This window comes from Aegilops tauschii, chromosome 5, assembly GCF_002575655.3.
Source record: "Aegilops tauschii subsp. strangulata cultivar AL8/78 chromosome 5, Aet v6.0, whole genome shotgun sequence".
NCBI classification, from domain to species: Eukaryota; Viridiplantae; Streptophyta; class Magnoliopsida; order Poales; family Poaceae; genus Aegilops; species Aegilops tauschii.
Window position 1 is genome coordinate 374,110,279 of NC_053039.3, and position 13,108 is coordinate 374,123,386.

At 45.4% G+C, this 13,108-nt stretch overlaps 2 protein-coding genes and 1 pseudogene across 4 annotated transcripts; 1 reads left to right on the forward strand and 2 right to left on the reverse strand.

Annotated features, from left to right (window-relative positions):
• Nucleotides 1-1,841: 1,841 nt before the first annotated feature.
• On the forward strand, nt 1,842-3,050 carry LOC109778453 (ATPase 9, plasma membrane-type-like; annotated as a pseudogene).
• A 1,095-nt stretch (nt 3,051-4,145) lies between these two features.
• Nucleotides 4,146-10,545, reverse strand: LOC109778452 (protein DETOXIFICATION 27-like). Of its 3 annotated transcripts, XM_040390474.3 has the most exons (9): nt 9,714-10,545; nt 6,423-6,823; nt 5,718-6,259; nt 5,507-5,593; nt 5,343-5,399; nt 4,998-5,236; nt 4,778-4,896; nt 4,603-4,689; nt 4,146-4,437 (listed from the first exon to the last, which is right to left on the reverse strand). In XM_040390474.3, exons 2-9 carry the CDS (start codon nt 6,678-6,680, stop codon nt 4,390-4,392), a joined length of 1,437 nt encoding a protein of 478 aa, XP_040246408.1. In that variant the 5' UTR covers nt 6,681-6,823; nt 9,714-10,545; the 3' UTR covers nt 4,146-4,389. The 3 variants fall into 3 exon arrangements, with proteins under 3 accessions (XP_040246408.1, XP_040246410.1, XP_020192593.1); XM_040390476.3 differs by lacking the exon at nt 6,423-6,823; XM_020337004.4 differs by having other exon boundaries at nt 6,423-10,545.
• Nucleotides 10,546-10,964: 419 nt separating this feature from the next.
• LOC109778451 (protein DETOXIFICATION 26-like) lies at nt 10,965-13,108 on the reverse strand. The gene is made up of 4 exons (XM_073498633.1): nt 12,838-13,108; nt 12,590-12,708; nt 12,386-12,495; nt 10,965-12,335 (listed from the first exon to the last, which is right to left on the reverse strand). The coding sequence occupies exons 1-4, from the start codon at nt 13,106-13,108 to the stop codon at nt 12,203-12,205; spliced, it is 633 nt and encodes a 210-aa protein (XP_073354734.1). The 3' UTR covers nt 10,965-12,202.

The following is a 13,108-nucleotide window of genomic DNA, read 5'->3' on the forward strand; positions in this document are numbered from 1 at the left end:
CTAGTACTCCCTCCGTTCCTAAATACTTGTCTTTCTAGGCATTTCAACAAGTGACTACATACGGAGTAAAATGAGTGAATTTACACTCTAAACTATGTCTACATACATCCGTATGTGATAGTCATTTGAAATGCCTAGAAAGACAAGTATTTAGGAACGGAGGGAGTAGAAGCTTGAAGGACGCCTGAATTTGACATTCAAATAAAAAAACTACAAGGTATTCAAATTGTTTACTGTCTACAATGATTAATGTATACACATTCGTTACATCAGTCGTGATACTCCCTCCGTCCGGAATACTTGTCCTAAAAATAGATAAAATGGATGTATCTATAACTAAAATAAGTCTAGATACAACCATTTCTAAGACAAGTATTTCCGGACGGAGGGAGTACATGACAAGGGTATATCTTAATTTTGCGGAGATGAAAAGTAGCTTTGCAATTAGAGGTACAACACATAGTTAGTCAGAGTATTAGTCCATCTGCTCAAAATAAATTTTAATGTACAGACAGACTGCTTTGATTGCTTTCTTGAGAAATAAATGCATAGCCTCATAGCGTTACGAGATCAGCTCTTTGAGAAAGTTGCTAGCAGATTTAGTGTTCTATATCTCTAGCAAATAATTCAAGAGTCGTTGTGGTAGGCTCGTTTGACTTTTACATGAGTGTATTTGTCATGGCCTGCACCCAATAGGAATATACAGCAAGTATATCCCTATTTTAAAAGTTTTGCTTTGCATCATTACATAATCTACTATTAGATGAAGTATTTCTACAGGCACAACCCGACATTCAGACTTGGACCAATCTGACGAAATCAGATGAATGTGGGAAGCTGACATAAATAAATACAGGCAGAGGATTAAACATGGATTTTCGGCATCAACTCAACATAAAATTCGCCTAGCTAGAATCAACAAGGTCATGACCCGAATGATACGCAGAATCAGCGGAAAAGAAAGCACAGCAGAACCCCACGTTGTTACCTGGTTGTCGACCCAGAAGAAGCCAGTCAGCCGATTAGGCAGATAACAATGGCGCACCCGTTAGCTGCTTGTCGCAGAACCCTGTACGGTCTGCCAGTCTCTAACGCCGCCGGCCGCCGCCGCTTAGATCACGCCGCCGCCGCCGCCGCTTAAGGAACCGCACACAATCCCGAAGAAGCGCCACGGTCAGTTGGAAGGAGCGATCCTTTTTTTCGTTTTCAGAAAAGCAAGGGGCGATCTCAGCGGTGTTGTATCGTTGTGATCGCTAGTTTGGTCCAGCCCAGTACAAAACAATATGCAGGCTTGGGCCCCCTTGCGTGTTCAGGGGCCCGGGGCGACCGCCCCTCTCCACCGGGCTGAGCATCACTGGCAACTTAATGTTACTCAAAAAAGAAAAGTTGCTCGAAACAAAAAAGTCCTCAAGCTAAGTATACTAACACAAACAAGTTCTCAAGCTAAGTACTTATTACACGTACCAGTTCTCAGGCATAGTTTCTCAAACTTAGAAATACTTAAGGCAGGTAGTTTAAAAGACAACAGCCAAATTGTGCATTTCACTAGTTGCCACTGGCATAAAAGTAACCCCTCATCCTTGTACTCTGAAACCTCTTGGTTTTGGACCCTACCGTTGCTGCCTCTGTTGTAGTTGCAGCCGTAGGTGCCATGTATGGCCTTCCACCTCTCCTGCTGGGTGCAGTGCGTGAACCTTAAGCTCTTGTGGCAGTCTAGGAAGGAGTGGTAGAAGCATCACTTGTTCTGCTTGCTCTTCTAGAAGCAGCAGTTGTCCTTCTTGGCATTGTAGAAGCAGCAGGCTGTGTAGGACCAGTAGAAGGAACAGTTGTTCTTCTTCCCCATGCACCAGGTGGTGCACTGGCAGCAAGCTGGAAAAAAGCTGAAGAACGTCCCCCAGTTTCATGATAGTGAGTTCTTGTTGTCTAATATAGCAAACATCATAACCCAACAATCAGGATAAAGCCATCAAATGATTAAGTACAAGAGAAAATCCTAGAAATGTGCACATTCCATACCTTGTGCTTGTTCTTTCTTACCTGAAGATGAGGCTTCAGGGGCTGAGGACAGTAGGTGTACCTAAATACAACAGAGTAAAAACTTATTTTTGGTTATGCATTTCGTCGAACACTTGTCATGCACAAATGCAATAGAGTGATTGACTCCCCGTCGATGCTCTGGGGTACTTAAGTTGTCTCACACCCCGGACAGAGCTGTCCTCGGAGAGCAGGAGCATGAGCACGACCTGTTGAGCGCCGCCTCCTAGGCCGTTGGGTAGCACTGACCGTGCTGGTCAAGGAGGCACCACTTGGTGCGCGCATCATCGCAGGGCGTGGCCTCGTGTTGCCGTGCTCGCCGACCCCAAGGAGGCCTGTGCCGGCATCCAGGAGGTGCAGTTCATGCCCTTCAACCCCATGGACAAGCGCACTGCCATCACTTACGTGAACCGAGTCAGCAAGGGCGCTCCGGGGCAGATCATCGATCTGTGCGACCTGCGCGAGGACGTGCGGCGGCGGGTGCACATCATCGGCAAGTTCACCGACCGCGGGGCGCGGTAAAGCGTGACAAAGCGGAGCAAGGAGGCGCGGGGCGCGCCGTGGCAATTCCTGGCTGTGTTGCCGTTGTTTGACCCGCCGCGGACAACAAAGCGGAGACCATCCAGGAGACAGGCCGCCGGCTCGGCATGGGCACCAACATGTACCCGTCAAGCTCCCTCCTCAGGGACGGCGACAACTGTGGGCTCCCGGTTAACGAGTTGATCGAGAAGGGGGACGGGTTTGCTGGCGTGTTCCGAGAGCACAAATACGAGACCGTGCGGCGAATGCACGAGATGAAGCACATCTGCAGGATGACGGGCGACGGCGAAAAAAATTCCTCCAACCCGTAACGAGGGAGTATATTTACTCCTTCGACATGGCTCGGAGTAAAATTTATCCTCCCTTAGACTGAATAGGGGACCGGTTGGGTGCGGGATATCTATACCTATATATACCTATTAATAAAGCAAGGTGTCTTTCGTTAATTTTTTCATCCGTTCACCGTCGAAAAGAAATTTTTCTATCCGAGGTGGTACTAAATTCTTATGCGTTCGTCTATAAAAAAAAGGCATTTCCAGCAGCGAAGCCAACCCACTTTTTTTTCTGCCCACTCAGCTAGTCGCAGAGGGCGAAAAATAGTCGAAACTTCGCACAGGACAACCAACAATGGGCTGGCCCATTTTTCTTTCTTTCTGTGTTTTACTTTTTTTATTCTCATTCCCCTATTTCTTTTTTCCCTTCCAAGTTTATTTTTCTTATAGAATTTATGAAATAAATTCAAAATTCTCAAAATACTTTCAGAATTTCAAAAAACAAATCTAGAAAATATTCAGAATTCCAAAAAATATTGATATTACAAAAAATATTCGGAAATTGGAAAAAGCTTCCCATTTTTTATGTACTGAAAATTTTTTATGTAGTGAAAAAAGCTTCATCTTCAGAAAAATATTCGGAAATTGAAAAAATATTTTGAAAAAAAAATCTTTTTTCTCAAAATTATTCGAGATTTATAAAAAAGAAAATGGAAATTTAAAAAATGCTCGAAATTCGAAAAATATTGTTTATGTAGTGAAATTTTTACGATTCAAAATGATGTTCGATATAAAAATACATATTTTCAAAAAATATTATGAATTTTCAACACTTGTTCCCATATAAAAAATGTTCACAAATTGAAATAATTCTCATGTTTTTATTTAAAAAGTTGGTGTTTACAAAAAATGTTTGTGAATTTTAAAAGAATTTCCTCTTTTAAATTTTGTTGTCGCTTTCCTGAAAGTGTACATAATTTTCAAAACAGTGTTCAGGATTTTAAAACTGGTTCATGTTTCCTACAATATTCAGAAGCTTCATACCTTGAAATCTCCTCGATTGAAAGGAAAAATAGATTGAATAATTCATGGACAGACGATGACGTATCGAAACTCTTAAATGCCCTTGATCAATGACTGGAAGAATAGCGGATTGATTACGTCACACCCGGTGAAAGCTAAATGTTCCCTTTTCACGTGCACGCATGGTTTTGCTTGCACATATAATTCTCGCTAACTTTAAATGCATACTATTTTTTCTTCCATTGCTACGCATGAGCAAATGTGCTAGTAAAAGAGTAAAACATAATTCATCCTCTTTTATAGCCGGATAAAGGATTGGTTATAGTTGCCTTAATGGCCCGTGGTTGGCTAAAAAAAATTGTTCGGCCGGACCGGGCCAAATCTGACCAGCTCAATGCAAATGGGACTTTTAAATCGTAACAAAAGAATGAAAAAAAAACAGAGTCCGCTCAAAAGAAAATAATCACTTGTAACTACACTATCTTCACTTGTCCGATGCATGACTACAGGCTTGGACTGATCACTCGGAGCTTCCCATCAGCCGCATGCGGTTACTTGCTTTCAAGGCCTGCAGAAACCCCACGGTTTTAGCACATTTGACAGATATGAAGGGCACGGCGCTCTACATGGTATCTCCCGCGCAAAAGTGGTGAAAAAGCACTGTGCTGCTCCAGCAATGTTGGCTCCCACTGAAAAAGAACATTTGACAAATATGAAGGGCGAACAACCGAACCTCCTGATCCCAGTCGCATCGTATGGTCATGTACGCGAGGATTAGCGTTTGAACCGTCGTGCCGCCGATCATTCCCGCCCAAATTCCCTGCACAGGTGAAGAATTACTAACTGCACAGACGCAAATTAACAGTGCCATTTATCGCAAAAGAGAAGGGAATGAACGAGGAGCATACATGTACTCCGAGATGGAAGGTCCATCCGAGCAGAACGCCGAAGGGGACACCGATCAGGTAGTAGCTCCCAATGTTCACATACGCAACCAATGCCTGCCAACCTGACCCAACTGCAACTCCTGCAGATCATAGAATGCAGCAGCAAGCTTATTTCCTGTTTTCTGCATATGGCTCGAGCTAACTGCTGTATAAAATGTGGGGTAAGTAAAGTTGGTACTACCTGAAAGGACGGGTTGGACTCCGTTGAGGAGGATGGTGAGGGCCAGCAGGACGGACATGTCGTCCACGGCGTCGATCAGGGCCTTGCTCGACGAGAAGATGAGGGCGAGCCTGCCGTGGAGGCCCAACGCCAGCAAGCAGAAGAAGATGCTGATTACAAAGGAGGTCGTCGTCGACACCATCGTGGCGAATCTCGCCCGGTGTCCGTTGCCCGCGCCGAGCTCGTTGGCGACCCGCACCCTTGCAAAACAAAACCAGGGGAGGGTGTCCGGATTCAATGCACTATTTTCGGAATGAATCATATCAAAGAGGCAAAGAGTGTCAATGTCTGGTGTACTTTGCTTACCCGGTGCCTGCTAGGAACCCCAACGGAATCATCATCTCCAGTCCAGTCAAACTCAGGCTGTCCATGGCAAAATAAGTAGTGAAATGTTAGATCGCAAACTAAGAAGTCGTCTCTGTAACTGTAAATAGTTAAGCCAATATGAAATGGAGATAAGGTAGTTCTACCAGATAGACAAGGCATCCACGGCAAGCTCAGCGTTCTTCATGTACCCAGTGACGAAGATCAAAACCCTATAGTACCAACTCTCCAAGCTGCATCCATAAGCAAGAGAAGAGAAGAGAAGAGAAGAGACAAATATATAAAGTTAGTGCGTCTCCCTATATTATACTACCAGAAGTAAGTTGAAAGAACCGTGATGATAAAATAAATAAATACCACAACATGACTCCGGACGCCGAGGACAGCTTGACGAACCCCCAGATGTCCACGAACGCCAACGACGAGAACCCTCCCCACGTCTCCGGGCAGCCGCCGCCGACGGCGTACGCGAACTGAAGCGCCACGACGAGCGCCCATGAGAAGTTGAGCGCGGTGGCGGCGCCGATGAGTCCCAGCCCGAAGTAGCTGACCAGGAGCCAGGTCACCGCGGCGTGCACCGGGAACGCCACGGCCGTGGTCACCGCGGTGACCGCGTTCTTCCTCTGGCACTGGAGGAACTTGTTGAGCGGCAGGAGGATGGCGTACATGAAGTGCAGCGGGAGCAGGCACGCGCTGACCGCGCCGGCCTCGCGGGCCAGATCGGCGGGCAGGCCGAGCGCGCTGAGCAGCTGCCCGCTGAAGATGTAGGTCGGGGAAAGGAGCGCCGCGAAAGCCAAGAGGACAAGCCACGAGCGCTGCATGTATACGCCCAGCATTGCGTACTGCTTTGCGCCGTACGCCTGGCCGCACAGCGTCTCCAGCGCACTCGCCATGCCAAGCTGCAATTCATCAAGATTATGAGTGACATTTGTAAAGTCAATGGATGCTTTTCGTCGTAGGAGTCAATGATGTCCAACAGGAGTGTATACCCAAATGTACTTTTCGCGCATAAAAAACAGAGATCGATTGTCAGCTGAGACTTGCAAGAGGAACATTATGTACCAAGAAGCCGAGGTTGAAGCCGGAGATGACGGTGCTGGCGATGGAGAAGGCGGCGAGCTCAGCGTCGCCGAGATGGCCGGCGAAGGACTGGCTGATGATGTTCAAGCTGTAGAGCACGAGCCTCATGAACACGGCCGGGCCGACCACCTCCCACAGCTTCATGGACTCTTCCCATACCTCGCCGGCCAGTCCTTGGACCTGGCCCTCCCTCTCCTTCGGCCTCTTCACGAGAAGTGGTGCGTTCTTCTGCCTCTCCATTGTATGGCTAGATCCTAGAGGTGCATACTGGAGGGAAACATATATGCTCTTCGTCCGGAAAAACAAGTATTATATGCTAAGCTAGATCTAGCTTGGAATCTGTAGTTTGCAACGGTGATGCAGCACGCTGGAGAATAATTCAACTGTCATGTGGATGTGGCGAGGATTAGTACTAGTACTATCTAATTTGTTGGTCTCGGAATCGAAACCGCACTGAACCAATCAGTGTTTTCTTCCCAAAAATATTCACTTGGTCTACGCATGTAAAGGCGGGAGTGGTGGAGTCGGTGTATTGCTAGAAACTTAGCCTTCCACCAATTTTTCTTTGGACCCCGATAAAACGCGCACGTTCGGTACCGCAGGGGGCCGGTCCGAACGACTTGTTCGGAGTGGGAGTCCCTCGAGCCGAACAAAACTGTTCGGAAGGATCCCTTAACCCCCGAACTACCACGTGGTGAAACCCCCCTCTTGGTCCACGCGGCTTCTCCCCTCGACCCCCGATCCAAAAACGCCCTGCGTCTCCCACCTCCACCCCCGATCCCCACCATAGTTCCCCTTCCCCTTCATAGATATCTATGGAATTTGCCATGGCAAGATCTGAGGAACCCTACAGAAGCTGAGCTACTTGAAGTGAAATCAGGTGAATTTTGCTTGCCGCACACCACCTCCTCACCTCCCCCTCCCCCCTCCTCCTATTTCCCCCCTCTCTGATCTAGCCATTGTTGCCAAGGCAAGATCTGAGGGACCTTACAGAAAGCTATGAACCCTACAATAAAAGTACCACGCATATGACAACTTAGCAGTCATGAAAAAAGAACCTGTACTTGCCATGAATTTTGTTTTTTCAGCTCTTGCCATGAGTTTTGTGCTGATCTTGCCATCCTCAGATCTGCCATGAGATTTGTGCTGATCTTGCCATGCTCAGATCTATTTGGATGGCAAGAACAAGAAAAAAAATGTGTGGTAGTTTGATGAATTGTAAATTCTTGCCATCCCATATTGTTCTTACCATATAATTGTTGCTACTAACGACACTTCCTTATCTGTTTTTTGAAACTTTTCATGAGAGGGAGCTAATGTATCAAAAGGGGTTGATGTAGATGCTGTGTGGGGTTTGAGAAAATTGCCAACCCTGTTAAAGGTACAATGCCATGAGTCTATGAAAACAGGAGGGGGATGGGGGAGCTACCAACCCCTATTGTTTCCATGTATGTGAAAATGTTCTTGCCACCTGATAACTGTTAATGATGAGAAATGCATGATGACAGATGCATGTATGTAGGAAAGGTGTGTACTCAGTTGACGCATTGGTTTGTCGAAAAAAATGACAACCCTGTTACAGTGATGTTCCCATGTGTTTATGAAAACAAAGTCCAAAAAAAGTTAGAAATGAAGAGGAGTTGCCATCCTCAATTGTTGCCATGTAGAAGACAAAGTTCTTGCCATGTGGAGCCTCCTGTTGTTGCCATAAGCTTGTGTGTTACGGGTTTTACTTAATATGGACGAATTTCAAAGGCTCCAGAAGCAATAACACCCATGCTAAAAAATGTGATTTCCTATTTCAGTTGGAGGTACATTCTTTTTTTTTTTTAAAGGAGAGGAGCAAGAATGGATACGGGATGTGGGGGAAATCCCTTGTTCTACGGCTCTATACAAGCACCGTCGTAGAATATATTTTAACAATAACCCCCAAAAGAAAAAGAAAAAGTCATGGAAAATTTCCATCATACAAACAAAATAATTTGCAATGGCAAATTCACAGCAAAAAATGTCATGGTATTTTTACTTAAATTTATATGTAATGTATGCGAAAAATGTCGTGTGTGAAAAAAAAACAAAAAGTTGAAAAAACCAAAAAAATGAACAAAGAAAAACACCATAACCAGAATCATATTAAAAATTGCATATATTTGACATGGCAAAGCAGTAAAATCTGCCATGTTAATAAAGGTCAAATAAATAGTAAATATTTGACATGTCATTAAAAGTAAAAAAATTGCCATGGGAATTTGGGTAAAATTTGCCATGTTAATGAAGGCAAATTAGTCATGGCAAATAAAAAGTAAAACTTGCCATGGCAATACAAGTTAAAGATTGCCATGCGGATTTAAGTAAATTTGCCATGTTAATAAGGGTCAATTTGCCATCGGCGAATAAAAAGTAAAAACCTGCCATGGCAATAAAAGTTAAATGATGCCATGGCAAATAAAAGTTAAATAATGCCATGGGGATTTAGGTAAATTTGCCATGTTAATAAAGGTCAAATAATTAGTAAAACTTGCCATGGCAATAAAATTTAAATATTGCCATGGGGATTAAGATAAATTTGCCATGTAAATAAAAGGTTAATTTGCCATGGCAATAAAAGTTAAATATTGCCATGGGGATTTATGTAAATTTGCCATGTTAACAAAGGTCAAATTAAAAGTAAAACTTGCCACGGCAATAAAAGTTAAATATTGCCATGGGGATTTAGGTAAATTTGCCATGTTAATAAAAGGAAATTAGCCATGGCAAATAAATAGCAAAAACTTGCCATGGCAATAAAAGGTAAATATTACCATGGGTATTGAGGTAAATTTGCCATGTTAATAATGGTTAAATAAATAATAAAACTTACCATTGCAAGATTTGCCATTTTGTGTTGTTTTTGTTAATTTAATGAATTACTGCAGCAAAATGCAAATGGTTTGGATGGCAATTTTAGAACTGTTGATAGCTATGTAGTGGCAATTATGTGAAAAGAAACATGGCAAAGTGCACTGGATATTTTTCCATGGGAAACATATCATAATTTCCACGCATCGAAACTTAAGTCATGATGGAAAACACATCATAATTTGCCATCGGGTTTACAAAGTTCTGTGCCCGTTTGTGTGAAAATTTGATTTGTGTAGCTACATAGTGAGCAAGTCCAACCACTCATCCATCAGTTAACAAAAAATGTCTATTCCTAATTCATAATAACAATGAGATTGGACTTGAAAGAAAAGTAAATGCAGCAAAAAAAGGACGCGAGGTTAGCAGCCTCACATTGCAGAAGAGATGAAATGAATCCCACTGGATATGTGGCCATCGCTTGAGCTATCCCAGACTTGGAGACGCCGTCTTGTCGTTGCTGGTGGTGAACACCCTCCTCCCTGCCCCAGCAAGCTCTTCTGTGTGCCCCGGATCCGGCTGCCAGCAAATCGAGCTCCAGCTTGTTCCCCTCGCCTCCTTCTACGGCTGGGACGATGGGGAGGAGGCCTCACCGCGCCAAAGCAGGATTCGCAGCGCCACACATCGAGCCTGCTGGTTGTGGGCCTCGCCGAACTCCCCGACGAGCGTGCTGGTGGTGAGCCTCCGCCTCTCCGCTGCACGCCGCCCTTCTCCATCCAGCCTGCTGCCGCTCGCCGCACTCCCCGACGAGCGTGCTGATGCTGACGCCGAGCTCGTCCGGCAAGCCTCCGCTTCTCCCCCGCCTCTTCTCCCAACGCGTCGGCAGCCTCCGGCCTGATTTCGGCCAAGTCCGGGCCCTGCACCACCGGTGGAACTTCTCCCCGCCGCTGCCCGCCTCATCTCCATCGCGTCACGACTCCGGCGAGGACAGATCAGCCCACCTCGTCGCCGGCGCGCCGTGTCCCTATGCTGGGTCCGGGAGGAGCTCCTCCCTGCTGTCGCCCGCCTCATCTCCGCCCCACCGCGACTCCGGCGAGGACAGAGGAGCCAGCTCGCCTCCACGCTAGAGCTCCTGAGCACCGCCGCTTGGCCACCTGCAGGTCACCATCCCAGGCGCCGTCGGTGAGCTGCCGCCTCACCTCTCTCTTCCTCCCATCCATTCCTTGTCTAGTTGCTTGCGTCGAGTCTCGAGTGGATAAGGTGTGGGGCGAAGGGAGGGGGAGTGACTGCATCGTTCGGTCGCTCGTGTAGGAAACCCGAATGAGGGAGAAAAATGACGTGGCAGAGTTCTGTTCCAAGATTCGTGCGCGAAAAACGGAGGGTGGATTCGGCGTTCGGGGCGAGAATCGCAAAAACCGCACGTTCAACACTTAGCGATTCCGTTTTCTTTTCTGTGGAACTGGCAATTTGCTGCCAATATGATAAGAAGAAGTAAACAAATACAAACTCTAGGTCTTACAAGAGGTTGGGGTTAGGGTGACCCACACCAAGCTAAGCTAAAAAGACCTAGTCAAGCTCTGGTTCTCGCTCGTTCTGGGCGTGGGTAACCCAGCGGATGGACACAGTCGGTTGTAAGATATCTTGCTTAGAGCAACTCTAACCGATCCCCTAAAAAATAGCGAAGTATCTGATCGAGTAAAGCTTTGTGGAATATTTTTACCCCACTAAATTTTAGCAGGACCTAGCTGATCCCTAAATATAATGGAGTATAATTTTGTTTTTTTTAACTTATGCAATTCTAGTTTACATTGTAACTACATATTAGCACACATATGAAAACTAAACATAATAATGAAGACAAATTGATTGTGGTGGTCTGATTGCTCTTCTTCTCTGTTGGTGCCGTCTTCTGGCGTGGTTCGATAATGCCGGATTTTTCAATCTGTGATCATGGTGGTGAGTATACATGGTGAAGCGATCTAGGTGTGGGCTTGGCTCCTTGATGCCCTTCGGCTTCGCGGCGGTGCCGTTGTTGTGATATAACCTAGGCTGCGTGTGTGTCTTTGTCAGGGTGTGGACTCGGTTGCTCGTTGCCGTTCGATTGCGCCAATAGCCTTGAGGCATCATGGCCTCGGATGATTGGAGCTCTTCGTCTAGGATGGTGGTTTTTCACGTGCAACCTCTCGTGAGGATGATGGAAGATGATGGCACTCCCGTTTTTTCTTTTCTTTTCAGCACTTGCCCTGTTGTTGCCTCGACCCAACTTATCTTTTCTCTTTTGTGTATTATGTGGTGTGATCTATTTCTTCTCATCCTTGTTTTCCCATGTAATTTCTTGGCTCTATCGATCCCTCTTCTTAATGAATGGAAACTGAAAAGTAGTGCTGCTACATTTCATGGAAAAAACACAAACATTTCATTATGGCACATATGAGCCTAATATAGAGGATGGAAAGTTGAAGAAATGGTTAAGAAAGGGAAAAGTTAAAAAGCTAGAATACATATTTAACACAAGAAAGAGAGAGGATCCCTTTCTTTTGGCCTTTTTTGTCTCAATGTTTCCCCCTAATCTCGTGTTTCATGTAAACTACTTTGTGAGGCGACGAGGTACTCGTGCCATGCCCATCTTGGTAGTATTTTTTTTTAAGAAAAGGAGGATCACCCCCACCATTGTGATGCACACAACTTTATTAAAGTCAGAGTACGAAGTTCAAGTACTAAAGTACAACAAGTGCAAATAACGTGAAAATATAAACATATGCCTACACACATAGCCTAATATTTGAACCGTCATATAAACTGGTTATACGTGTCTCATGCTACCATCTCTCATTGATTGCACCCATAGTCCATAAGCTGCCACACTTCCGCATGGTGTGGTAAGGATCACGTACGGATCCATCTTGATACTACACGACGTTGGTTCAACTAAAACTTCCATTCAGAAAATGGCCATCTAGGATAATCTTCATCAACCGCTCCTTGAGATGAGGGCATTGCCACTCCAACTCATTTCGAGCCTGCCCATCTTTGGATGTGTTTACTTGCTTTAGAAGCCTGCATAATTTCAACAAGTCAATGTTATGATGACTGATTGACTATAAAACCGAGGGCCGGACAAAGAAATGACCTCTTCGTCCCAATCACATCGCATGGTAATGTACGCCAGAATTATTGTCTGAACTGCAGTGCCACCGATCATCCCTGCCCAAATCCCCTGCAAGGAAAGATGATCTAGTAGTAAGTATGGAGACATGTATCTCCACAAGTAGTAATTAACAAATATTAAGAATGGTTTGTAGGGAGCGTACAAGAACTCCCAGATTGAAGAGCCAACCCAGCAGAAGTCCAACAGGAACTCCAATGATGTAATAGCTTCCTACGTTTATATAAGCCACTAGTGCTTGCCACCCTGATCCAACAGCAACTCCTGAAAATTGTCACACACACGCGCATGCACATACAGAGAAATCTTCAGTTCAGCATTTCGTTTCTTATTCTGATCAGATTCATCGCAAATTCAGTGTCACCAATGTGCAGGGTGGAGAAGACAGAGTACCGGAAAGGACTGGTTGGACGCCATTTAGGAGGATACTAATGGCTAGCAGAACGGAGAGGTTGTCCACGGCGTCGATCACAGCTTTGCTTGATGAAACAACGAGTGTGATCTTGTCGTGGAACGCGAGTGCCAGCAAGCTAAAGAAGAGGCCGATCAGAAAGGAGGTCGTTGTCGACACGATCGTCGCAAACCGCACGCCTTTTCCATTGCCCGCGCCAAGCTCATTAGAAACTCGCACCCTTTGAATCCACAATGAAATTTTTTCAGCCAT